Source organism: Pseudoliparis swirei, chromosome 23, assembly GCF_029220125.1.
Source record: "Pseudoliparis swirei isolate HS2019 ecotype Mariana Trench chromosome 23, NWPU_hadal_v1, whole genome shotgun sequence".
Lineage (NCBI taxonomy): Eukaryota > Metazoa > Chordata > Actinopteri > Perciformes > Liparidae > Pseudoliparis > Pseudoliparis swirei.
In genome coordinates, this window is record NC_079410.1 from 9,043,063 (window position 1) to 9,069,072 (window position 26,010).

The 26,010-nt window shown below is 44.9% G+C and overlaps 3 protein-coding genes across 8 annotated transcripts; 2 read left to right on the plus strand and 1 right to left on the minus strand.

The window, feature by feature from the left end:
* The first annotated feature begins 86 nt into the window (after nucleotides 1–86).
* Nucleotides 87–18,213, plus strand: rhot1a (ras homolog family member T1a). Of its 4 annotated transcripts, XM_056406426.1 has the most exons (21): nucleotides 87–439; nucleotides 2,129–2,187; nucleotides 2,367–2,448; nucleotides 2,953–2,996; nucleotides 3,077–3,130; nucleotides 3,272–3,324; nucleotides 3,926–4,034; nucleotides 4,982–5,083; nucleotides 8,778–8,876; nucleotides 9,015–9,123; nucleotides 9,254–9,374; nucleotides 10,361–10,445; nucleotides 10,595–10,740; nucleotides 10,922–11,022; nucleotides 11,237–11,367; nucleotides 11,475–11,558; nucleotides 11,662–11,784; nucleotides 11,870–12,072; nucleotides 13,540–13,662; nucleotides 14,634–14,732; nucleotides 15,452–16,285. In XM_056406426.1, the coding sequence occupies exons 1-21, from the start codon at nucleotides 403–405 to the stop codon at nucleotides 15,516–15,518; spliced, it is 2,031 nt and encodes a 676-aa protein (XP_056262401.1). In that variant the 5' UTR covers nucleotides 87–402; the 3' UTR covers nucleotides 15,519–16,285. The 4 variants fall into 4 exon arrangements, with proteins under 4 accessions (XP_056262401.1, XP_056262398.1, XP_056262399.1 ...); XM_056406423.1 differs by lacking the exons at nucleotides 14,634–14,732; nucleotides 15,452–16,285 and adding an exon at nucleotides 17,063–18,213; XM_056406424.1 differs by lacking the exon at nucleotides 14,634–14,732.
* A 221-nt stretch (nucleotides 18,214–18,434) lies between these two features.
* LOC130188208 (uncharacterized) lies at nucleotides 18,435–20,916 on the plus strand. Its single transcript, XM_056406430.1, has 10 exons — nucleotides 18,435–18,439; nucleotides 18,525–18,602; nucleotides 18,802–18,834; nucleotides 19,164–19,250; nucleotides 19,361–19,458; nucleotides 19,548–19,771; nucleotides 19,855–19,956; nucleotides 20,048–20,140; nucleotides 20,227–20,283; nucleotides 20,449–20,916. Exons 3-10 carry the CDS (start codon nucleotides 18,826–18,828, stop codon nucleotides 20,484–20,486), a joined length of 708 nt encoding a protein of 235 aa, XP_056262405.1. The 5' UTR covers nucleotides 18,435–18,439; nucleotides 18,525–18,602; nucleotides 18,802–18,825; the 3' UTR covers nucleotides 20,487–20,916.
* c23h17orf75 (chromosome 23 C17orf75 homolog) lies at nucleotides 20,664–25,650 on the minus strand. 3 transcript variants are annotated; one of them, XM_056406427.1, is made up of 10 exons: nucleotides 25,341–25,650; nucleotides 24,795–24,869; nucleotides 24,239–24,364; nucleotides 23,926–24,054; nucleotides 23,153–23,213; nucleotides 22,953–23,072; nucleotides 22,557–22,621; nucleotides 22,348–22,487; nucleotides 22,170–22,273; nucleotides 20,664–21,867 (listed from the first exon to the last, which is right to left on the minus strand). In XM_056406427.1, exons 1-10 carry the CDS (start codon nucleotides 25,481–25,483, stop codon nucleotides 21,646–21,648), a joined length of 1,185 nt encoding a protein of 394 aa, XP_056262402.1. In that variant the 5' UTR covers nucleotides 25,484–25,650; the 3' UTR covers nucleotides 20,664–21,645. The 3 variants fall into 3 exon arrangements, with proteins under 3 accessions (XP_056262402.1, XP_056262403.1, XP_056262404.1); XM_056406428.1 differs by lacking the exon at nucleotides 24,795–24,869; XM_056406429.1 differs by lacking the exons at nucleotides 24,795–24,869; nucleotides 25,341–25,650 and adding an exon at nucleotides 24,560–24,787.
* Between the last annotated feature and the right edge of the window lie 360 nt (nucleotides 25,651–26,010).

Genomic DNA, 26,010 nt, shown 5'->3' on the forward strand with positions numbered 1-26,010 from the left:
CCAGAGGACAGCATAACGCGTTTTTAAATTCAAGCGGAAGTTTGTCCCTTCTGACTTACTGTAGTTGCCGGGTGTTGGAGGTCGGGTCTACCCATCTACTGCGAAATGCTATGCAAGCGCCGAAAAGAGTGTGATTAACACGAAATTACAGCGACACGTGCCACAAACTACTGTTTAAATAGCATTTACTCCGGAGCTGATTAGTCCCACGTTGAGTAGAAGCGCGTAGAAACCTCGGAGCAGCACCTAAAGCTGTCCGTCCGGTTTGTCCTACAAAGATTTGACAGCGGCAGGACTTCACCGCGCGGGCCTGACGCTCGGGGAGCTGGAGGAGGACGGCCTCCAGAGGACTTCACGACTCAATACAGACTGCCCTTGTTGTAGCGGGAAGCAAGGTCAAACATGAGGAAGGACGTGAGGATACTACTTGTAGGGGAACGTAAGTAGAACGCGTCTTCAATCCCGAGGCGGTTGAATGCTTTATGAGCGAGCTAACATGCTAGTCGAGCTAGAAGCTACAGTTAGCAGATGAACCCTGTGAATCCAACAATGTACTCCGCCCTGGGATTATGTCCGAGCGGCGAGGGGCTGGGGAAGTCAATATTCATCAGTATCGTAGTATCTCGTGGTGCATGAGTGTTAATCACGAGTGTTTCCATGAACTTCCATGTCTTTATACTCGATACATTACTTCTGATAACCAGATATCATTTGAGGAAGAGGCTGTGAATGCCCTCCTGTGATGGGCATGATGAAGGAGGTGTTTATTATTGCAGCCCTGTCGTGATGGACTTGATTAGATTGTGCCTGAAATACCTAATATAAACTCGGTATTTGACCGGTAACATAAATCAACAGAAAAACTGATCAGTGAAAAAGTCATAATATTTGTATTTATTAATCTGCTGATTGTTTTCTTAAAAATTGTTTGGTCCTACAAATATCAGAAAACAGTGAAAGTCAGAGTTTCCACAATAATAATGTATTAAAGCCTAAGGTGGTGTCTTACAATCGCCTGTGCTGTACACCCAACAGTTTAAAAGCAGAATATATTCCGATTCATAAAAAAATTAATATATAGTGACCTTAAAGATTCATACATTCTGAAAATAGTTGCCAAGAAATTCCCTGTTTTTCAACTAATTGTTCCAGCAAAAGTTGGCATAGAGGTGCACTGTATACTAAATAGAATATGGGTATATATTATGTAATTACAAGATCGTGCCATTTCCCAGGACACTGGACTAAGAGCAGTCAATAAATTCCGACCTAACCTAACTGGGTTTCACCTGGTCTGTTTGTTCTCTTAGGTTTTCATATGTTGTCAGGACTATTTATATTTCAGTCATGCTGTGCAGGTTACTGCCACGTACTGAGGGAGTTGCAGCCTGAATCTTCAGTTTGTCCTTTAACTGAAAACGTTAACTGAAAATTAAAGTTATTTAATTTCCAATAATATAAAACAGACCAGCTACTCCTAACACCGTGTAAGGTGGACGCACATATTTGGCCTTTCTGCTTGATCAATCAATTACCAAATTTGAATAACAAAATAACTGTATGAACAGGCTAATCAAGTAATACATTCAACCCGACTGCTTTATACTCGAACACAAAAGGCCCAGCAGAGTATGGCTGTCAAATATGTATCTGTGAATATGAATAGTAACATCATGATGTAATATATATATATATATAATATAGTCAATGGTTTGTTGTTGTTTTGGTTGATATTCTTTGCTTGTTTACTCATAGCATGTGGTAAAAACATAATGCGTAAACTTTGAGTAAAAAAGTAAATCTTGGGTTTAGAATATGTATTCCAATTAATCTTGAATAACGTGCCTCTCATTGTCAAATCTACCTTTCATGGTCTTAATTTCAGAAACTATTTTTCCACCTTGTGTTTTTTGGTTTTGCTCTGTGACAGAATTTGGAGTGTTTGTTTGGGAGCCGTTGCACTTTGCTGCAGCTCTCAACATCTTATCTGTGCCCTGCCACTTAACATATTACCCAGAATGCTCAATAGAAATTGTAGAGGGGTCACATGTCAATGACCCAGTGTCAGTAAAAGACGTGTGGAATTTCAGATTGTAATTAAATATATATTTCCCCTTTGCCCGTACAGCCAAGGTGGGGAAGACGTCGCTGATAATGTCTCTGGTTAGTGAGGAGTTTCCTGATGAGGTATGTATCGAAGAAACGGTATAAATCATCCTGGTAGCGGTTCAGTTTTTTGATTTGTCTGATTGTTATTTGTTGAATTCAGAACATGAGAGTAAAGAGATGAAAAAACAGGACGAATGCAATATCGCATACGGCTTCCTTGTTGTCAGAAGTTTGTGTCATCGTCCTCTGTCTTCCAGGTTCCTCTCCGAGCTGAAGAGATCACCATCCCAGCCGATGTCACCCCAGAGAGGGTGCCCACACACATAGTGGACTACTCGGGTAACTATGCGCGCACACACACGTACACGCACACACACACACACACGCACATTAAGCATCTGCTTTCCACGATTTGTGCTCTTATATGCCATTGGTACTATTTCTCTTCAAAAACGCTTCAACCTAAATACATCAGATCTGTTTCATAGTCCTAAACATAATTCAATTGAATCATGTTGAGATAAAAATTTGATGATAACTTATTCATCACATGGTGAGAAAAATTACAATGATATTTAAATGCTTTATGTAAAAAACAATGAAGTAATTGATACATGTTACAATCATATTCTATTTTCTATTGGCCCAAAGCTAACGGTCGAAGTAATGTATTCAATATGCTTATTTAATTTGGGCAAATCTGTAGATAAGCATTTTTTAACGATATAGAACAATGTTATAGTTCTAATGCTCCTCTATATTAGAAGCAATCGATGGATTAAACCGCAAGGCTTGATAACATGTCAAACACGGTACCGATGAGTCTTTTTGACACCTTTTCAGAGGCAGAACAGTCGGACGAGCAGCTGTACCAAGAAATATCAAAGGTTGGTTTCACTTCTCTCGCACTCATCCGTGCTTGTAATGTCTGTAGTCCAAGTGTTAATATTGCTATTTGTCTTGACAGGCAAATGTGATCTGCATAGTTTACTCGGTCAACAACAAGAAGTCCATTGAAAAGGTGAGCATGGTTTCTCTCAGCGCAGTGAATCAAACACATAACTGCTGTATGTCATCAGCTCAAGCTGAGAAAATGTGTTTCTGATTCTGATGAATGTTTGTGCGGCTGCAGTGTTTGAAGTTGTGCTTTACTCTCCGCTAGGTGACCAGCTACTGGATTCCACTCATAAATGACAGAACGGACAAGGATAGCAGGTGTGTGTCACTTTGAGAGATGTGTGTTTGTGTGTTGACTGTGGGTCATGTCAGGGTGGTGGGAGCTAGAGATTTACATTATGTTGATGCCAACTAAACCTTTTGCCAAACTATATTAAAAATACAGTACCGTTTTTGCCTTTGCAACATTATAAACTATATGAATGAATATAGATTTGTTGATATGCTGAGCAATGATTTTATTTAAAGATGTCATCAAGGTGATAAAAGCTGATCCTGGGTTACATGAGAACATAATGTAGTAGTACTGACTATTGTCCTCATCAGCAATTCTCAATTAATTGTTTGAATGACAAAAAATATGTAATTGCCCCTCACTTCCTACTTGGGTCCTAGTTGACAACTTTACATTTTTTAGTTTAGGTCAACCAACAGTTTAAAACCTAAATATATTCAGTTTGAAAACAAAACTAGCAGATCCTCCCTGTGGAGAGCCTGCGAGTATATCAAGCAAGATAGAGAAACTATTGCTTGAACGATGAATCTATTTACAAAATAGCGGCCTGTTATTTTCCTATCAACTCATTGATGAGTTGACTGAACGTTGTGGCTCTATCAGTGATGAATGTCTTCTCTTCAGGGTACCGTTGATCCTTGTGGGCAACAAGTCGGACCTGGTGGAACACAGCAGCATGGAGACCATCCTGCCAATCATGAATCAATACCAGGATATCGAGACCTGTGTAGAGGTAAAGGATCAATAAAAACATTCATATACAAACCCACTCAGTTAAATGTCAAAGGAAGCACTTTGACGACGCAGCGATGAATTGTGGGATGCATTATGAACTCTAACACGAGTGACCTGCCGGCTGTGTGCGGGGCCGATTGGCCCCCAGTTGCTCCCGGGCTGCACTCCAGCCCCGGACTCCACTTCCACTCGGAGTCATTTATAGATTGACATTGCTCCACCCGTCGCTCCAAGGCCGCGGACTGATGGACTGTGAGTGTGTTGAGAGGCTTGTGTGTCTCTTACTCTGCATTAGTGTTTTCAAAACTTCCCTCCGCACACGTCTCGTGTCGTGCCCTCCTCGGATGGATTAGTTACAAGGTTAAAAAGACAAGATGACTTGAGAGAGGACACTTCCGCTGGTGAGAGCTCGACTCGTATGAACATGTGACCTCGGAGTTCGACCAGTGTCCTGCTTCTCTGTCTTTCTTCATCCGTGCGAAAGATGCACTCAAATATTTGACAATTTAGAACTACTCTGCAAAAACTCTGTATTGAAAACAGGACTCAAGTTTAAGTACTTTTAAATTTTACAGTGAAGTTAATTGGTTCTTTATTTTTATTTCTTTGTGAATTATTTAAGTCTGCAGTTTTGTGTGGATTCCTGATGATGAATTTGGAAATATTTAATTTGGTACAGTAGGTTACATTTTCATATATTTATTATTTTGTGTTCTTCTATTTCTTTATTTATATGTATACATACATAAATATGTGTGTGTGTATATATATATATATATAATGTGTGTATATGAGAAATGTAAAGTATGTCCATAAAGCTACAATAGATTACATAATAGAAATAAGGAATGTGAAATATAATAAATATGTTTTTCAAACATATACACTGTATAGCCACAGTGCAAATAAGTGTCCAGAGTTCACACACATGTACTTTTCCCTCAGTGCTCTGCCAAAAACCTGAAGAACATCTCCGAGCTGTTCTACTACGCCCAAAAGGCTGTTCTCCACCCGACAGGACCCCTGTACTGCCCAGAGGAGAAGGAGGTGAGCTCTACAGGAGACATTTCAGCTCTGATAAGGTTTATAAGAGAGCCTTCATTATTTTGTGCTTTCTCTACTAAAATGCTTTTTGTGGAAAAAGTCTACAAATCTAGAGCAGTCAGGATTATACCAAGTGTAAAATGATCCCTCCTGAATTTAGGATGCGCCGATCCGACAGGCTTTTAAATAATGTCTTTGTAAGATTCATTCAAAAATACCAAAATGCTTAAAAGGAAAGTCATTAAAGTCGATTAGTGGGTATCTTCAGGCTCACCTCGAGTCATAATCAGTGTCGAGCTCAAGCAAAAGCTCTACGATTGGTCCTAAAAGAGAGACGACATTCCTAAAAAATAAGTTTTTGTTCCCAATTCTGTCGTTGGTCCTAAAGGTGATGAATACATTCGGAGGTTGTCGGCTTAATGATCCTCAGAAAAAAACAATTAGACAAAATGTTTCTCTCTCAGTCCAAAAGTCGCTACACAGGAGCCCCAAATACACCCGAGTCTCTGAGTTAACTGACGAGCCCGGTCACGAGCAGCAGCCAAGGGAAAAATAAACATTTTGAAAGTGAACCTGATGACATGAGCGACCCACCGCGCAGAAGCCCCTGGCCTCACACTGCCTTCACTTAAGGATACGTTGACGGCCACCCAGCTCCATGTTGGTCATGCTGATGGCGCCGCGGACGGCCGCCTCGCGCGCAGGCGGATGTGTTTTTTTGTTGTTTTCGCCTTAAAATATGTTTTCTGCTGTGATTCCTGAGCTCTTTCACCAGAGAGATGAACACTGTGAACAACACAACGGATTTATTTCCAACGCCTTTAACTTCTGTGGAGTTACTGACATTTTTGTAATTTTGTGCAAGGTCACAGACAGCTTGAGAGAGGCCGACGAAATAGCTGAGAGGGCTTAACTCAGGGGGGATCTCGGATCCGTGCCGGGGCTGCGGGCATATTTTCTCCACAACCGCTCCACTGTCCCAGCAACTGGGGCCGAACTCCAGCTGCCTCTGGGGAGGGGGAGATGCTTCTCTCATCCTCTGTCCTCGGACTCATGGCATGGTGGGCGAAAGGATATCGCAGCTTCTCCCCAGCGCTGCTACTTCCAGCAGCGGACCGGCGGACCGGATCCTCCGAGTCTCCGGAAAAACAAAGTGGTACCCTCAACTGGTACCTCAACAACGGCACAGCGGTGTGAAAAACTTGGACTCAGCACGCACTCACTGGGAATCTTGGACATTCATTCAAAACCTTCATCCCCCCACGGAGTTCGCTCTGGCTCATTTCATAGAGTTTCATGTCGCAGCGGCGAACGCGTGCCTACAGTGGCGGACCCTGGCTCCCGACGATTAGTTGAAAGCGGACCTTCCCTTTAGTCTTTGTTTATTGAGGATCTAAATAAAACACGAACTCGTACGAACTCCCATATAGAATAGTTATGCGAGAGAGAACCAGAGAACCACTGAAGAGCCACACACCTACAAGGGCCCCTACACTGGTCCCCTGCTGCACTGGGAAGCTGGAACCCTCTTGGGACCATCTGACCACAGGAGACTAGACCCTGGTGCAAACCTGTGGTGAGACCTGAAGTGAACAGTGGAAGTGTGAGGCTCTGAGTGTGGTTTGAGGCTCTGCTGTACTTGCTGGGGATGCCTTGTGGATGCCACGTGGGATGTCTTTGGGATGAGTACTGTAACTACACTCCCTTCAACTGATTGCTGACAGCTTCCTTCAGCAGCTCTCCAGGGTGACGGTGAATAACCATCAATCCCCAGTTATAACAGCGCCTGAAGCTAAGACAAGGTTCAGACCAGTCTAAGAGAGACTGGGAAAGGACCAGTACAGAAGGAGCAAATACAGGTTTAGCCTGTACAGAGATAGTTGGCGAGCAAAATTTGAGAAACTGCTTCTCTCTCAGCTACTCTTCTGTCTGGAACTGGCAGGGGCCAATAAGCTCTAAGCACCCTCAGCCCAGGGCTCAGGCATTCACACAACTGCAGCCCCAAATCACCTCCAAACTCAATGTGTGCTTTGCGGAGCAATGGAGCAGTCCTGAGACAATCCTCCAGCCATGCCAAAGTCTGAGCCCTCCCCCCCAGCCCATCATCCCAGCCCATCAGACCATCACCCCACCCACACCACCCATCCCAGGCTCACACCTCTCAGCTCATCCCTCCAGAGACAGCAACACATCCTCTCAAGCAGCCAACTTCAGCAGCGCCAGGCTGGCCTGCCTCCCCTCCACCCCCGCAGCTGTTGTGACCAGCTCCACTCCACCTCCTCCACACTGATCACACCTCCCTGCTCCATCCCTCCTGTTCACCCCACATCTTCACACCATCATCCAGCTCCCCCCAAAAAAAGCCCATCATCCCCGTCCCCAAAACCCAAGATCCACAGCTCTCAATGACTACAGGCCGACCCTTCCAGCCTCTGTGGTCATGAAGTCAACCACCCCACGGGTCCTCCTTCTGCCTGCAGACCCTCACCCACCCAAAGACCCACCACTAACCACTACAGATCTGCCCAGTCTACATGGCTCCTCCTCAACAGAGCTAATAGGACAGGCTCCGACATCCTCACACGACTGGATCCTGTTTACGATCAGCATCTGAGCTCACAGATCTCAGAGCCCCCCACTGCCACGTTCCCCTCCCCTGGCAGGTGGGATGCTCACTGACTGCTGCAGGGAAACACGCCACAGGCTGGAACCACCTCTCAGGCTCCTGGGCATAGGACACCTAGACTCCCTCTGTCCACCACTGGAACTGAGCCCACCACACCAACAGCACTCCTCCTCCAGCTCGTGGGAGCCAATATCTGCTAGCTCCTCTGCACAACAGCCACTCCGGCAACTCCAGTGACGAGCTGACTACACCCTCCACTGCACACCTCTGTGGGACAGACACCCCTGATTGGGTGGGAGCTCAACGCCTAACCTGGTGACCTGGGGGAGAGGTGAAACCTGACCTCCCCCTCCCGGCCTCATCTGTCCCTCTCCTGCAGAGGAGGAATGCAGCCCCACCAGCAGGCTCGCCAGGCCCCATGCCCTCAAGGCAGCTGAGACCATGGCTCCATCATGCCCCAGCACCTCATCGGCCAGCCACTGGGCCTGCAGCCTCAGGTGAGCTGAGAGAATGGATGCTGCTTAAAGGCCAGCCAGAGCTGCATCAATCCCATCATCCACTGGGGATCAGGCCCGCCACTAGTAACCTGGGTACCTCCCGCACCTGGCAGACCGTGGAGCACTGTGCTCCGCGGAGCCCGTCGGCCTCCTGCAGCTGACACCAAGACTTCAGGTCCCTCGCCGAGGGGTCACGTTGCACCCCCCTCGGCCCCAGGTCACCTCCCTGCTCCCCTGTCCCCCGGGAGGTCACTCTCCACGAGGTCCTCCTGTTTAGCCACACCCTCCCCCACACCCCTCCCCCACCCCTCTTGACTGCCTCCCTCCACAAAGACCACCCTCACTCTTAACTCACGCATACACCACCCTACATGCACACCCTTTAATTTCTTCCACCTCCACCCTCTGTCCTCCCTTTCCTCCCCCACTCTTCCACCTTCCTCTCACACCTTCCCTCTCACTTTCCTCCTCCAAATCCTCCTTTCTTCTTCCTTCCACACACGCCACTTTCTTTGTTGCACTTTGATGCAGCCGCCTCAGTGACGTGTGTGTGTGTGTGTCTTCTCTTTTACAGTTGAAGCCTTCTTGCATTAAGTCGTTAACTAGAATCTTCAAAGTGTCTGACCTGGACAACGACGGCATCCTCAATGACAACGAGCTCAACTTCTTCCAGGTAATGGTTTCCCACTTCCTACGAAGCCTCTTTTTAAATTGTGGATGTTTTTTTTGCTTTAAGGTGGCAGCTGGTGACATCACTGAAAACCTTTCTGCAGACGCACGTTAACGCTCCGCTTGTTGCGTCTGTCTGCAGAGAACCTGTTTCAACACGCCGCTGGCGCCTCAGGCCTTAGAGGATGTAAAGAACGTGGTCAGGAGGAACATGGCGGACGGAGTCAAGGACAACGGACTTTCACTTCAAGGTCCGACACCCCGCGGGGTTTCTTGTTCTCATGTCCGCTCGACAATCCCTCTTTTCTGCTTATCCTTTTAATCCATTTAGTTAATGAACATGACCTCATCCGCTCTCCTGTGTGTGGCTCCTGGTTGTAGGCTTCCTGTTCCTGCACACTCTCTTCATACAGCGAGGCCGACACGAGACCACCTGGACGGTGCTGCGGAGGTTTGGTTATGACGACGACCTGGAGCTCACACAGGAGTACCTGTTCCCCATGTGAGTGCAGACGTACAGATCGTTTGTGTTTTTATGATATTATTATTATTATATACGGTGGAGGCAGGAAAGAGGAACTTTTACTTGGCTGAATCAGCCCTGTGATGGTTTTACAGTGTTGATGCTAAGAGGGTTTATTGTGATGAGTGACCAGGTCTCACCAACGGCTGTAGAAGCTTTGCAAACTAAGTATTTGTATGCCAAGTACATCACTAACACTTGTATTATAATTCTATGTTTAGGGCTGTTTCTCATGATTGTTTACTTTGTCGTATGATTTGCAGGTTATTTTTTTAATCAATTGCTGACATTTCTTTGTCTATAAAATGACAGATGGTGGTGAAAGTTTGTTAATTTCCCCACAGCCCAATGAGATGTATTCTACGTTTATAATTGCTTCTTTGATTTGAACAAATGTCTCAAACCCGATTATATTCAGTTTACTTTCATAAACGACAAAGAAAATCCTCATTTGAGAAGATGGAACTATTTGACAAAAACACCAAATAATAATATTAATAATAATAATCTAAAGGTAAATAGATGCCGATTGATGTATGTTGCGGAAAAAAAATCCTTTTACAAAATCCTTTTCCTCCCATTTCTGATTGATTTGAGTAATGTGATTGCAACCCTCATGTTAAATGTATTAAAAGTGCACTGCAGGTTATTACACTGACTTCAGAGATCCCACATATTTGTAGATGCTGTATCCAAAAGGGTGTTTAGTGTGGATATAATAGCATCTTTATGTTATCATATATAGTCGTATCGATGTTCCTCTTTTGAAATGACCTCATTTTGTGATCGCATATCGTTTCCTCCTCTCGATCGTTGTTGCTCTGGTAGACTGATATGATCTGATATGATCTGATATGACCTGCAGTGACTCGGGCACACTGTTTGTGTCTTTGACACGATTGAAAGCCGAATCAGTGCCTCAGCGTTCTGTTGACTGATGGTTTCTGTGCGTCCCCGTGTCTCAGGATCAAGATGCCCCCAGACTGCACCACAGAGCTGAACCACAATGCTTACCTCTTCCTCCAGAGTGTCTTTGACAAGCACGACAAAGTCAGTGGGGAGAAATATAATACCTTTTTTAAAAATTTGTATTTAAAGATCGAGTTAATATTTTTGACAGAGAACCACTTTTCTGCAAAAATGAGTTTTTATAAAATATATCCTGTGTCTTTTTACGCATTCGACCACTCGTGATTCAGGACAGGGACTGTGCGCTGTCGCCAGAGGAGGTGAAGGACTTGTTCAAAGTGTTCCCCTACATGCCCTGGGGTCCCGACGTCAACCACACGGTTGGCACCAACGAACAGGGATGGATCACATACCAGGGATACCTCTCCCAGTGGACGTGAGTGTGGCACGCATTTATGAACAAACACGCTCGCACACGTCTGGTCCCGACACAACCTGGACACATGGACGGTGCTGCACGGCGCGATGACGTCGAGCACACGGATCCGACAAAGACATGCCGGTGTCCATGTCTCGCGCTGTCTGTCTCATCGGGGCTCGTGTTTTTTCTGTGGCAGGTTAACAACATATTTAGATGTCCAGCGTAGTTTGGAGTACTTGGGTTACCTTGGCTACTCTATCATCTATGAACAGGAGTCCCAAGCTGCAGCCATCACAGGTAAGAGATCTATACTATTTTCAACTCCTATTTTTAAAAAGTAATAGGATAAAAAAAATACAGTTCTGCTTTTATATCGTGTCGTTTCCTTTTCTTTCTTCATTTATGTGTCTTACATTTTAAATGGATATTTAAATGTTAAAGGTTTGGAGAAAAAAAGAAGTCATCGATGTTCCAGCGCGTTGATCATGTCTGCTCTTGCTGTTTTTGTCAGTGACGCGTAACAAGCGCATCGATCTGCAGAAGAAACAGACCCAGCGCAGCGTCTTCCGCTGCAACGTCCTGGGGGACCGAGGCAGCGGGAAGAGCGGCTTCCTCCAAGCCTTCCTGGGCAAGAACCTGCAGGTCAGTGGAAATCATGGCGGACAAGTCCCTCTTCAAACCCGTGTCTTGACTAAAGTAAATAGTCTCGCTGGGCGTCTGTTGTTGACCTGGTTTGTGGTCCACCTCAGGGACAGAGGCGGATTAGAGAAGACCACAAGTCCTTCTATGCCATCAGCACCACCTATGTTTACGGTCAGGAGAAGTACCTGCTGGTAAGAACTCTTTACTCGTGAGACGATTGCGTGATCTGTGTGTTTGACACTTCATCCATGAATACTCTGCCGCACTCTCATCTCCTCGTCTGCACGCGTTCAGCTCCATGAGGTGATGCCCGATTTTGACTTCCTGTCCGAGGCGGACCTCGCCTGTGACGTGGTCTGCCTGGTGTACGACGTCAACAATCCGAGCTCTTTTGAATACTGCGCCAAAGTGTACAAGGTACGTATGTCCGCCGCTCCGATGCACCTGGCGGCTCCTGCTGCGCACGCCCTGACGAGTAACGGTCAGCGGTTGTGTTTGGCAGCAACACTTCATGGACAGCAAGACGCCGTGCGTGGTGCTCGCCGCCAAGTCGGACCTGCACGAGGTACGGCAGCACTACAGCCTCTCGCCGCACGAGTTCTGCCGTAAGCACAAGCTCCACCCGCCCCAGCCGTTCACATGCAGCATGACCGACGCACCCAACAAAGACATCTACACGAGAATCACCACCATGGCCATGTATCCGTGAGTATTCCTCTTAGTGGGCTCCTATCGTTAACCCTTTACACCTGAGTGAACCGTGTCCCCCGTGCACAGCTGCATCTCGGTGTGCTTCAGACGGTGAATATGAACTCGTTATTTAAAGGAACATGGTGGAGGATTTAGAGGGATGAATTTGCAATATTCATTAGAATATTCAGAACTATGTTTTCCTTAGTTCATGATTGTAGTTTGTGTATTTGGGAGGAGGTCCTCTTGTTACCATGTTGCATAGCCATGTCTCGTAATACAGTAGCCAGTACGGGAGCCCAGAATGGACAAACCCAACACACTGGTTCTGACATGCTTGCAATGTGTAGCATTTAGTGACTTGATGTCACTAAATGCTACACATTGCTCCTTTTTTAAGATGTCAACGCAGCACAGGACTTCAACTCTGAGGGGATTTCTCATCTATTTATATAAGATAAAAAAAAAAGGATTCTTTGTAGCTAAGCCTCTCTTCTTGTGGAAAATAATTCACACATTTAGAATTGTTAATTACCAGCACTACATATATTCATAAAACACATACACTATCCCAACCTTTATGAAACTAATCTAATTAATATTACGATAAAAGGCCATTTATAAAGGTAAACTCTGAGGACTCAGATCAAACTAACAGTCACAGTTCAAATAGATGTTCATCTCCTCTGAGGTTGCACCAATTTGCAGTGAAGACATTTATTTTAATCTGAAAGAAATTCATCAAATCACTGAGCTTCATTAACTCCAGCAAAACATGTATAACATGGATATCATGTTATACATGTTTACGATAGGTCACAGCCCATGAACTTAAGACGGCAGACGGATGCCTCGTCGTCGTGACGCGGCAGCGCTCGGTGCGACGCTGACGACGTCCTCACTGTTTTATATTTCCGTGTGGTTTCTAAGGACGTTCTCATTAACGACTCATTGTTATCGGATCACAATTGATCTGGATCTGAGTACGCCTGAGTTAGCTCATGCTTTAGGTTTAAAAGAAGTTCAAATAATAATTATAACGTCGTAACACTGTAGACAAAGCTAAACATCTTTGCTCTTTTGAGCCAAATTGGTCCCAGAAATGTTCCAGTGCCCAGAAACCAAACATTTCAGAATTTTAGAGCTTCTACATTTATTTTTTTATTCGCCTTATTTACCTCCTGAGGATGTATTTAGTTTGTTTTCTCTGACTGATACCTTCCTTTCTTTGTGGTTTTCCTCTCCTTGTGTTTACTCTCCTTGACCGTTAAATCTAGATATGTATTTAATATATTTAATAACGTAGTTTACTTTACGAGATGAAGAAGTGAAGGTAAATGGCAGCAGTGCAGGGTTCAGCTCCTGTGTGTTCTCAGTCTGGGTTTGGCCTCCTCCTCCTCCCCCCCCCCTCCCCGTGTTGTGTGGTACATATTGTCGCTCTGTGGTGGTGAATACACGCATTTTCTGTGTGTCTTTCCGCAGCCACGCCCGCCTCCGCTGCATGTGCGCCTCCAGCAGGTGCACGTACTGCCTGTGTCAGAACCTCCTCAAGTTGGAGCTGCTGCGCAGTTTTAAGGCCCGACTCCGACGGGTCCTGTTCAACAGGTCCATACCTAGAATAAGCTCTCGTGTCGTAACATAGACTCCTCCCTCTCCTCTGGGGTCACAGAGAGGCTCCTTTCTGACCCGAGCTCTCTAACCCCGCTGATGGTGACGGCCGCTCCGCTCCCCCTCAGTGCTCTGCTGGGCTCAGGTTTACGCTGCATATCCACTTCAGGGAAGACAACGGGACTTTGGGATGCGATTGAACATGTGGCGATGGCGATGCCTTGGGACAAAGCATGTGCTTTAGATTTCCTTTAGTGAATAATAGAATACTCTGGCGATTGCTTTGAGAGAAATTCCCCCTTAGCTTGGCCGTGTTGCCACATAGCTGCCATCCGGAGGGTTTCACTGCTGCCCCTAAGCAAGGGGACGCTTGTGGAACCATCTCTGGTTGTATAGTTCAAGGTTTTTTATTTGCCATCTGTGCCTCGACCAGCAGTCCAGACACATCGGAATTATTTTTGCAGGGTTCTCCGAGTCAACAGAGGTACAAAACAAACACACTATAATAGTAATAATGGTAACCGTAATAATGATAGTAATATGAAAAATATATGTAAAAAATAAAACACTGTACAGAAAACACACTGTACATAGTGGTAAAGTGTATGCAGTATTAACAGTATTAACAGTATTAAGTACAGGAACAGGTTATCAAAAATAAACATAAGAAAGGAGAGTGCAGAGATAATAAGTAAGTAAGTAGGCTAGTGCTGTACCTAGCTTGTAAAAAGAAAGACAAAGTTCAAAGTTATCCTCTCAACCATGGGTCCGAGACGTGATGGTTTCGACATAGTGAGGAGTTCACTCATCAAACATGACGTCAACAGGATCGCTCCGCCAGCCTCTCTTAGGGGAGACGAATGCTCTTCGGATGAATCCTCCATGGATGCTCGCGAGCTCAGAATTCATTCATTTGTCATTTGCCTGAAACCCGTTGGTCACGTGAGGTGTGTTGGTCTCAGCTCCAGCTCCAGCCGGCCCAGCCGCTCTCTGCACGGGGCGACGCGGCCAAGTGTGTCCTCGCTGTGCCGGCTAACGCTCAGGCTGCTAGCCAGGGAGGTGACCGTGTGGGGAGCGCATGATGCCGTTTGCCTGTGCAGTGCAGATTAACCCCGACTAACCCGTAGAAAACACAAAGATGTTGTTCACTTGCAAGACAGTTTCATTTAATTCAGAGGTGTGTGTTTCTATTTAATTTAAATAATAAAGTAATCCCTAAAAATGAGTATTGACAGTATGGTGTGATTGGCGCTTCCCTCAGCGGTGCTCGCCCCCTCCTGTCCTGCAGTGGATATGCAAACTGTAAACCTGGACTAACGGGCACATGTTCGCACACAGAATGAGAGAAACCAGCGTTCTCTTCAGTTTGTGCTTCAGCCGAACTGAAAACGTCATGGATGTCTGCATGTTTGATATGTGATGTCTTTGTCATCGCATACCAGTATTACAATTCTTAGCTTTCTTTGTCACCCGCCATAACCCATTATCAAAGAGTGCTGGATGCATTGTCTATGATGTTTTCAGTCTCCCTTTGTCTTCATTTCTATTCTTAATCCGGAAGTCTACACCCACAGGAGACGCTTTATTTTGAAAAGGACCTTTTGTTTGAATCAATTATAATGATAACTGCTTTGGGTTCAGACTTCCTAAAACTGGCTGATGTTTAAAATCAAAATGTGTTTTTTGTATGTTTAATTTGATTGTACTGTTTCAATCACCCTGTTATTTCATCCTGTTTTTCCCATCTTGTATTTCCTGTCTTTGTGTGTTTCCTTCGACTCCGTAGGTGTTCTAATGCATGTTTCTGGCTGCCCCTCTTCCTCTTCCTCTTGCACGTGTTCACTCTCTGCTAATCTGCTGCTGTTATGTCGCATGGCTCTCCGGATAACCGACGGCACGCCTCGGGCCTTCGCTGGGAAGGGTCACTCGTCTGTCCATAGCTACATTATTGAGAGCTTGGTGTTTTTAATTAGAGGGGGCGGGTTCATTGACTGGGAAGTCATCGTGCAAAATTAAAATCTTCATAAGTCACAGGAATGATAAGTAATCATAGTAAAATGTGTGAGGGCAATTAGGGAACTGGTGCAGAGGGAATACAAAATGTTTCCTCTAGTTTTATTTTTGTTTGCTCTTTCAAATTGGAGATGAACGATATTTCCAAAGAAACTCGACGTTTGTGTGTGTGTGTTTGTGTGCAGTGACCAGGTATTGAGCTTGTGTTTTTAGGGATCTATGTCCCGGCTTGGTAGAGCTGAGTGATATGGATCCGATCAGATTTGACCCATATTATTTGACAAACTTACAGTGTTGTTGGTTTAACTATTGATACTTAAACAAAATATGAATCTAAACTTCCTCTGCCCAGAAAAAACCCACAATGCTTCCAAGAAACTGAACCAACTGAATCTCATTCAACCAAAATCTTGATGATTTAAAGTCTTTGACCACAATATCGGTTTTATTATATATTATATTTTTTTAATAGACAAATTAATCAAGAAACGTATTATTCACTGATGAAAATATTAAATGTAAATATCACTCGGCTCTACCTTCTGTATCTCAGTGTGTGTGTGTGTGTGTGTGAGAGCACAACATGGGCAACCGTGTGTTGAAGGCTGCTGGGCTGGGTGGAGGGGGGGGGGGGGGGGGCGCCTGCCGTCAGGAGGATTTCAGCTGACGCAGCAGGTTTCAGTCGTCTCCAACGTGGAGGGGTCCAACTTTATGGAGGTTTCTGCTGAGCAGCTAATGCCCCCATAAAGGTAAAGGGGGAGAGAGAGAGAGGGGGGGGTATAGTTTTATCCCGGAACAGCGAGTATGCGTTTGATGGATTCAACTTCCTTAGCCAGCTCGGTGTTCTTCTTCTAGTTTCTGCCTCCCAGTGCAACTCTAGCTGCTCCTCATAGTGCAACACCTTTCCTTTGTCTACCCAAACTAAACCAACTGTCAAGATAAACATGTGTTCCTGTTTCAAGTTGGTATCACAGGGCGCTGATGTTCATCATTTATGATGACTTGAGGAAGTTTGCACATGACCTTGTTTTGTCCTTTGGCCCCTGATCCCACTGAGACTTTAGTTCAGTGAGTTGCATTGTGTCAGGGCTGAACAATATGGCCACAATCTTCTATCTTTTGTCATTTCATATCTCAAAAACAATGTATATCACAAATTGTCATGTTTTCAGGTAGTTCAATAAATGAATAGTTAAGTTAATAAGTAAATAGACAATTAATCAATGATGAATATTTTGACGCACAACTGGATGGTTCTATTGAGAGACGATAAGTCATAATAAGAATGGCTTATGGCCCAGTTCTGATGAAGCGGTTTTGTCTGGCTGTATTTGTTCCTGTGTTTTGCCTCATCCGCTCTGTGTCTCTGGCCCCGCCCCCTCAGGCACATGGCTCAGGCCGACCTGAAGAACTCCACCTTCTGGCTGCGAGCGAGCGTCGGGGCGACGGTGTTCGCCGTGCTGGGCTTCGCCATGTACAGAGCGCTGCTCAAACACCGGTGATCGGACGGCTCCAGACCGCTGCTTCCTCCCCCCCCGTTGACTCTGCCTCCCCCACCCGAAAGACTCAAGAGCCTGGCTGCCTAACCAACCAGGCCCATTGCCTCAGCCCCCAACCTCACCTCATCCCCTTCCCACAATGCAACACGAGCAAGAAACAACTGAGTAAAATCGTAGGTAAATTTTTATATGCATAAAAAAAAAAAAAGTGGGGTTTTGTTTTGTTTGTTAAAGTTGTGGGAAAAGGAGCCGGTCACATTGGAGATCTCGTGTCCATCGCTCACTTGGTAAATGCTGACTGGAATTCTGTGATCTGTTGGTCGAGTCTAGTCCAGACATTTCTAGTCACTGGAGGTTTCCAGCTGATCCAGTCCTTGTTTTCTCAGGTCAGTATTATTAGTGATGGTTGGAGAGCAGAGCGAGGCGGCCATACACAGCACCACCACAAAGGGACTTGACCCTGTTAATAGATGTGCATATGCAGTATATTATGTATGTATTCTTCAAAGATTTTAGGATTGGACCCGTAGGCCGCATCAAAAGCCAGAGGCAACACCTGACAGGCGTTAGAGGTACATGTTACACGAGGACGATCACGATTGGCATGCACTTGTTTATTTTGTGTGTTAATTTATTAACCTGTTTTGTTGACTGTTTCGCGTGAAGCAGTCTGAGGGATTTATATTTTCCATGTATTTTTGTATTTAGTATTCTCGCTGTCTGAAGCGGTGTGTCATGATCTTCGGCTTCTGTTTTTATTTTAGAGTTTGAATAAATGTCCCTCATGTTATATTTTCATGAAGTTAGAAGCGCCCTAGAGCAACAGATTCTGCGACTAACAAACAGCCATTCGGTGCACCTCTCCCACCTTAACATGATGAAAGTGCTTCTTTTTCTCCAGCATTTACACTAAAGACATAGTTTGATGCGGCGCGGCCGTGTATGCTTATTATTGGCTGACATGAAGCCTAATTTAACATCAACACCGGAAAAGAAATGGTTTTAAATATCTGTAATAAATGACATTTTCACCCACTGATGTTGCAGTCGTGGTCATTGTAAAAGCAGATGGGTGACAGATGTCAGATGAACTGTTGTGGGCAGAATGGAGAAGTGAGCGGCGCTGCTGCGAGCAGGAAGTCCCTCCACAGGTATTCATGATACCAGTGGGTGTGTGTGTCCATCTACTGAGGGGTGACATGTCTGCAGACGGGACTACGTTGTTGTTTGAAGGCTTCCTGCAGAAAAGAAAAGATAATCTGGTAAGTGGCAAACTATCTTGGTATTAAATGTGGGCGTGTGTTTATAAAAACAGGACTTTGTGTCGTCGAATGTTTCTGTCCGTAGAAATTGAGATGGGTGACCTATTGGTTCAGGCTTCAAAATACAACCTTGTTCTTCTATACACAGAAGAACGGCTGCGCCGTGAGTAGACTTTTGCTCTGATGTTCTTTAGAGAAGCTCAAAAGTGAATTTGAGTGTGGAATTTCTTGTCCACTTTGTTTCTGGAGCCAAAAATAATCTTTTGAAGTGAGCTCACAGCGCACTGATGAGGCTAGTTTTCTTTTTCTTTCTTTTTAAAGATCTCGACACAAAAGTGATGTTGATGTTGCTCTCTTCACAGTCACACCTGAGAGGCCATTACTACATGTACACAGTGAGTCCTCCACCAGCACTGTTGCATTATGGGAAACCGCTTTGTAGTTTTTAGAAGCAAAGTAACATTTTAAAGTAATTGTTCGCGCGTCGACTACGACATTATTTGACAGCTTCAGTTATTGATTATATTCTGACAATATATATTATTCAGAAGTATATATTTTGATGCTAATACTTGTAATTTAAGTGAGCATTAGATTGTTAGTTATGATTGCGTGTTTTTGCTCCCGTTACTTCTGTAAAACATCGGTACTTCCTCCTCCGCTGTCGCTTTGTCTCTACGGCGAGGTCTTAAGTCTTTACCTATCCGTCCGCTTCCTGGACCAGGTTCAGTCCGTGCGAGAGGTCCACAGAGTTGATGGCAAGCGCTTCCTGTTTGAGATCATCATGACGAATGGAAAGAGGAAGGTGTTGGTGAGTCATCATCGCTGTGGTTCAACCGCAAGCCGATCAATTGGCAGACTGAGTGAGGCAGGTCTGATTTAAGGGTGCCAACTTAAAGCTGTGTGTGTGTACGTGTGTAGGCAGCAGAGACCGCAGCTCAAAGAAAGCAGTGGGTAGGACTCCTATGGCAAGCCATGACTCTCTTGACCTCCGGGGTCACAGGCTCCAGGAGCACACGGTAAGCTAGAAGAGGGCCTTTTCCTTTCACGGCGGATCTAAACTTTCACTGCAATGATCCACAGTCCTGACCATTTCTCCTCCGCTCAGCCTCGACGTGTGCGAGCAGCGAGAGAGAATAAGCGGCAGCACGCCCGCCTCCTCACACGGTGCGATGGAGTCGCTCCCTGCTCGGCCCCTCTCGGCCCCTTCGGACCACATCCAGCCTGAGACCAGCGGCATCTCCTCCCTCACCTGGCGGTCTGAGGAGCCAAACCACGAGGAGGCCGCGTCCCCCAACACACCTCCGGACCGCAGCTCCCAGCATCATAATGGTGAACTTTAAATGGTTTTGTCCAGTTCCAGCTTCACAGGTAATCTTGCGGTTGGTTCTACTCACCAACTTCTGTGTTTTCAGGCCACAGCGTCGACAGTCCTCAGAGTCCTGAGCGGGCCAGCGGGCCGAGCCATGCAGAGGACACACCAGAAGGCGACTACGACATACTACCACGTAGAAACGGTACAATCGTAGAAACTCTTTAGACGTCGTGTTCAACATGATGTAACACACAGTATGAAGAGGTTTAAATGTCCAGCATGTGTCTTTGTAGAGGTTTGTGAGAGCAGCGCTTCAACGGAGATGGGCGAGTACGACGTTCCTCTCTCTTACAGGAGGGCTGCTGAACATCCAAGTGAGATAACAGGTTTGTTTTTACTCCCCAGCAGATTGCTTTTAATATATTGGTTATACCAAAACATTTTTTTCTCTCCATCATGTCCCACCCCGCAGAGAGCATCTATGAAGTACCGAACTCTCTTTTGAGGAGCATGCCTGATCACACTTTAGGTAAACCCTGCTCCACGTTATTGTCTTCTCACTACTTCTTATGCGCCAGCCAGTTGCTTAAAGTGACACATCATGATTTATGTAACAAAAGCCACATGTGCAGCTGTTGCATATTTGTGATCATCTTTATATTGCAAGCTTTCAGCGGTTTGTTTGTGGTTGCAGAGGAGCAGCCGGAGCACGGGGTCGTCTGGAGGATATGAGAGCGATGGACTGGAGGGAAGCAGGACGGGTGCTGCCTGATATCTGAAACTTTGTGTTTAATTATCTTACTGGTTTGAGCAAAACAAACTGTGTTCATGCAACAGATAAAAGAATAGAATAATATATATATATAATATATATAAATTGTGTTTATGTAAATATACACACAAAATAAATAGGTTCAACTGTGGTATTTATTTCAGACTAAGAATAACAGCCATTTATAACTCCAGAGAAGACGGCACAGACGTGTTCACACAGACGCACTGTGGTCAGCTCGGTCACACGGTGGTTCACAAGTCAAAAGACGTTTACATGTCCCCTGCTCGACAGTGTAAACATCATATTGCTGTATTAACCCTTTGTGTAATGAATATCAGAACATGTTGCAGATACAATGAGAGGAAAATAAAGGCATGCCAACATCTACTGTGAGCACTTTTAATTATCTTTTATTCTCCATTTTAATTTCATTTGTTTAAATTGTTTTAAACAGACGATTTTTCTGTGGGTATTACTATTGTACGTTTGAAACTAAACATACAAAGCTGAAGACTAAATGTCGTCTTCAGCGGGTGAATGCAAACATGAAATGTTATCCAAAAATGAAACTATCTAGAACACTGTATTCACATATAAGGATTACATCTAATATCATTTGATAGTCGTATGTATGTGCAGTCAAAGTTTTCATAACAAAAAATAATATTGTAGTGCATGTATTGAGATTAAATGTAAGTACAAACAAGGCCTATGTAACAAGCAATGCATAAAAGTGATTGGTGCATTCTCAATGTGTTTATCAAAAAACAAGTACTATCAATTAAATACTAAATAATAACATTTGGATATTAAATAAGATAATTCCACACTAGTAGTAATATTTGGTTCAAAGTATTGTGAAACACTGATAGAACACATTTACAAGAGAAACGAAGAGAATGAGCCACTACAGCCACAATTCAGTTTTAGCATCATCTTCAATAACCATTGTTAAAATAAATTATGTTACATATATCAATTAACTATTATTAACCCCCAATGAAAGACACATTTGTTGTTGGAAGCATAGAAAACATTTAAATGTTGAATCTGCCAAAGCAGATCCGAACATAGGACGTGGTCCTGGGCTCAGAAGTGACCAGGTGATCTATGGACTCAGGCCTGAGCCCGGGCCCGGGCCTGCTCCCTGAGGAACTCCTCCAGCACGCCGATGATGCTGCAGGCTTCAGGCAGGTCGCTGTGCTCCGCCCGGGCGTTCTGCAGCAACACATCCCCGTTGCCGCAGCCCTGGAGGAAGAGGCAGCAGCGAAACAGGGCGTAGTGACTCATCTCCGCCTGGCGCACAAAGCGCTTCAGGTTGTTCATGTCCTGGATGGCCTGCGGAGTGCGAGTGGCCGTCGGTCGAGAGGAGGAAACGAGATGTTTGAAAAAAAGGGAAAGCAATTTGAATGACGGACAGTTCGAGCATCTGAGTAGAAGGAAAACAATGTTGCGCTGTGTATCTGCCGAGAGGAACCGAGCGCTGGTTCTCTATCTTGTGAGCCAGAGGCATTGTTATATCCTTTTTTTATTCGAAATTTATTCGCAGCTACAATCCAAATAAATTATACAGAAAATACAAAAGTATGCTGCACTCGACCTGCACATGTTATCGTCTGTCTCGGTGCTGGTTTTCTGACCTTAAGTTTGAAGTTCTCCAGAATCTGCCTGAGCAGGAAAGGATTGCACCGCTCCGCAGCGTTGAGAAACGCCTGAGTCCAGTCATCACAGAAACGATTACTGACTGGGGGAGAAACATCTTCATCAGGACGGAGACACAAAACGAGTTGTCCTCAACTGGTTCATGTCGGGGCTTACCCGTGTTAGAGAGTGTGGGTGGGCTGGTGGAGCAGTCGATGATCAGGTCACAGGGCGCGTCCTCGGAGATGGCCGGACACAGAGAAGCCGTCGCCGTGTCGTGTTGGGACAGACCCGGCAAACCGGCCGCTTTGATGAACCTGGTACAGAACACAACGGGCATTTAACATCCAACAAACCCAAAGAGAAACCAGAGTCACCAAACTCACCGGGACACGTCAGCCTTTGTCCTCTCGTCGGAATTATGGAGCTCCACAAGTGTGTGACTCAGCGCCTGTGTGCAGAACATTTAATGGATGAAACACGTTGTGCTGGAGAATGCAAGTCATGCATTCACACAGATTATGAAGGATTAAATAAATACATTGGATCGCAGTAGCTCAAGGAAATGTTCCAACAAAAATACAGCGATCCACTGTCCGCCTTAACCAAGGTGCATCCTCTGATTTACCGAGGCTCAGAAACTTGTGCTACGGCTCAAACCAGAACAATTAGAATACTGTTTTCATTGTAAAGGTCCACCGGCGATTATTTTCTTATGAGAGAGAGAAACGATTCTCTTCATCTGTATTGGGCGTGCCCTCGAGGGAAGAAGCGGGACTCACAGCGTGCAGCAAGAAGCCGATGTTGCCCTGGACCAGCTGCACCACCCGATAAATGTGCATCACGGACTCCTCGAACCACCGGCTCAGATACGGACGCACCTCTGTCTCCAGGTTCTGCAGCTGACACACAAACAAGCGCACCCACACAAATCAATATTGCATTCATATAACGTCATCGCACTGTTCATACAGCCACATACCTCTGGGGTCTGCAGGCTGCTATGCAGGCCTTGGACGTATTTATCAAGTTCTAATCTAAACGTGCATCGGGTCAAGGACTTTATGCTGTGGCCTGGTTATCTGTACAACGTCGCAACAATGTGGAGGTCAGACAACAATGCAGACAAGAACAAGGATTATCTACACAATTACACTACCGTTCAAAAGTTTGGGGTCACTTAGAAATGTCTTTATTTTTCAAAGAAAAGCAGTTTTTTCAATAAAGATAACATTAATCTAAAATACACACTATACATTGTTAATGTGGTAAATGACTATTCTAGGTGGAAACGTCTGGTTTCTAATGAAATATCTCCATAGGTGTATAGAGGCCCATTTCCATCAACTATCACTCCAGTGTTCTAATGGTACATTGTGTTTGCTAATCGCCTTAGAAGACTAATGTCTGATTAGAAAACCCTTGTGCAATTATGTTAGCACAGCTGAAAACAGTTATGCTGGTGATATAAGCTATACAACTGGCCTTCCTTTGAGCTTGAAGTTTGAAGAACAAAATTAATACTTCAAATATGAATAATTATTTCTAACCTTGTCAATGTCTTGACTATATTTTCTATTCAATTTTCAATTCATTTGATAAATAAAAGTGAGTTTTCATGGAAGACACAAAATTGTCTGGATGACCCTAAACTTTTGAACGGTAGTGTACGTCTGGAGGACTTTGCATGATGCTAAGAATGAAGGTTTATTTCATGAGGACACTATGCAATATATAACTGTGCCCAAAGGATATATGTTGAGTCCTTTTTCAGAGCCGCCCATGAAGCAGATGACATATCCGTTTCCGTCGGCATCGGGCTGTTCAGGAGACCGGGCGTGCTCCAGGAGACAGCAGTAGCAGCCCACTGCCTGCTCTGGGATACTGGGGAGAGCAGATACAATCATAATAAAAACATTTGTTGGCAATCAACTTATGTTGTCCACGTCTGAACGTACATTTCCAGCTGAATGAACGTATTGCATCACTGTGATGTAAGCGAACAGATCACGCATTGTATAATACACCATTAATAACAAGGTGTCACGTGAGGGAACATTGTCGTCACCTGAGTTCCACGGTGGCGATGTTGCCCATGCCTCCGAGCAGGGCACCTTTGCCGAGCCTCCTTGAAATGTACGTCTGCAGCTCCGGCTCGGCCTCCGATGGAAGGCTGCTGTCAATAAGCGTCAGGCTGTGGGCAGGGCAGAAAGATCAGTGCGGATACGAGCGGTCAGTGGAGACAATGAGGAGTTCGGAAGTCACGAAAGACAAATGAGAACAGATGGAGAAAGCTGATGAGCGTTAGCCACACACACACACACACACACACACACACACACACACACACAACGGAGTCACATAGCTCGCAGTCACACGCAGAACGTACTTTGCCATTTTGCTTCAACACTGCCAACTCCACCCGACACTTGGAAGTGGAGACAGGTTCAACAATGTGAGCGACCTGAAGGCCATGTCACTCAGCAGGACAACAATGACCAATCAGAACAAAACCACAAGTGAACACAGCATTGAGTCCATGGAGAGTGGATGTCTGGACGCGGCCCGTGGACACACCAATGCACAAAGAGAAACGAGAAGGTAGGCGATGGCTCCTTTGTTACCTAAAGTCCTCCTGACTGGTTGTGGAGTCGGCTCGGCTCTGGTTCCATGCCCCAGTTTCCACAGAAGCCTCAGATCTACGACAATCGACAGTTTACTCATCACCTGGTGAGATTGTAGTGTGCATCTGGGTTTGCCTGCACGAGTGTCACGGTCAGCAGGTTCAGGAACAACAAAGCACCAGAAATCCTGAACAGCACTTTAGAGGGGGTAAGAATCATTGGCCTTATAATAATTTGAACCGTGATACAGAAAGGGAGACTCACAGGGAGCTGGTTGTATCAAGGAGAACATAACAATCACAGTGTGAAGTCCTGTAGGATTACAATATGTTTAGGATTGCATGTAACCCAAACGAGAAAAAATTATATATATATATATATATAAAATCACGTTATAACATTATTACATATTAGCCTTATTCCTAGTACGTAGAACATGTCACCGTGACGTAACACGTTTGCAAATCTCCTTCACAGACCGAAAGTGGCAACAGAGCTGTTATCGATTGGAAAACAGACATTGGGACGAGCAGTATCGAGCATTACCGTGTGCCCTGATAGAGATAGATGGTGTAGTAGCAGTTCAACAGATGTTTCTGACTGTATCCTGCAATTTCCTCGCTGTCAAAGTCATCTCTCTCTTCCACGTCGATCGAATCCTGGAAGGACGAGGTCTGGGAGGTAAACATGATGTCCCGGAGCAAGCGAGCAGCTGGCTAAAATGGCAACACAAACAAATCAACAACACAAGGACGTGTTTCTAGCTGTGCAGTGTAGAGAGAGAGGTGTAGTTGACGTGCGGCTCTCCGGCTGATAGTGATATTGTAGCAGCGTCTAAGCAACTGCAGCAGTAGTATTAAAGGTATTCTCGTGTATGTACCTTGTGCGCATGCGTCATCTGTGTACGTTCTCAATTGTATCCGACTTCCCTGTTCCTGGCCCAAGATCTACACTTTGAAAGGAATCGTGTTTTTATTAAGGTTTTTTTTCTTTTATTCGTATCTATAAATATTAGGTTATTTTAATACCTGTACATTATGTGGTTTAACTTGACATTGTGAATGATAGTAACCTACGTTAGCTTCAGCTGGTCAGAATTGTAGTTTATGCATTTATTTCCAGCCTAACTTGAATTACTGATGACGGCAGACTACTTGTTAAAAAGTGTTTACCTGTGAAATCTAATAACTTTTATATTTACTTTACTTTTTATAGT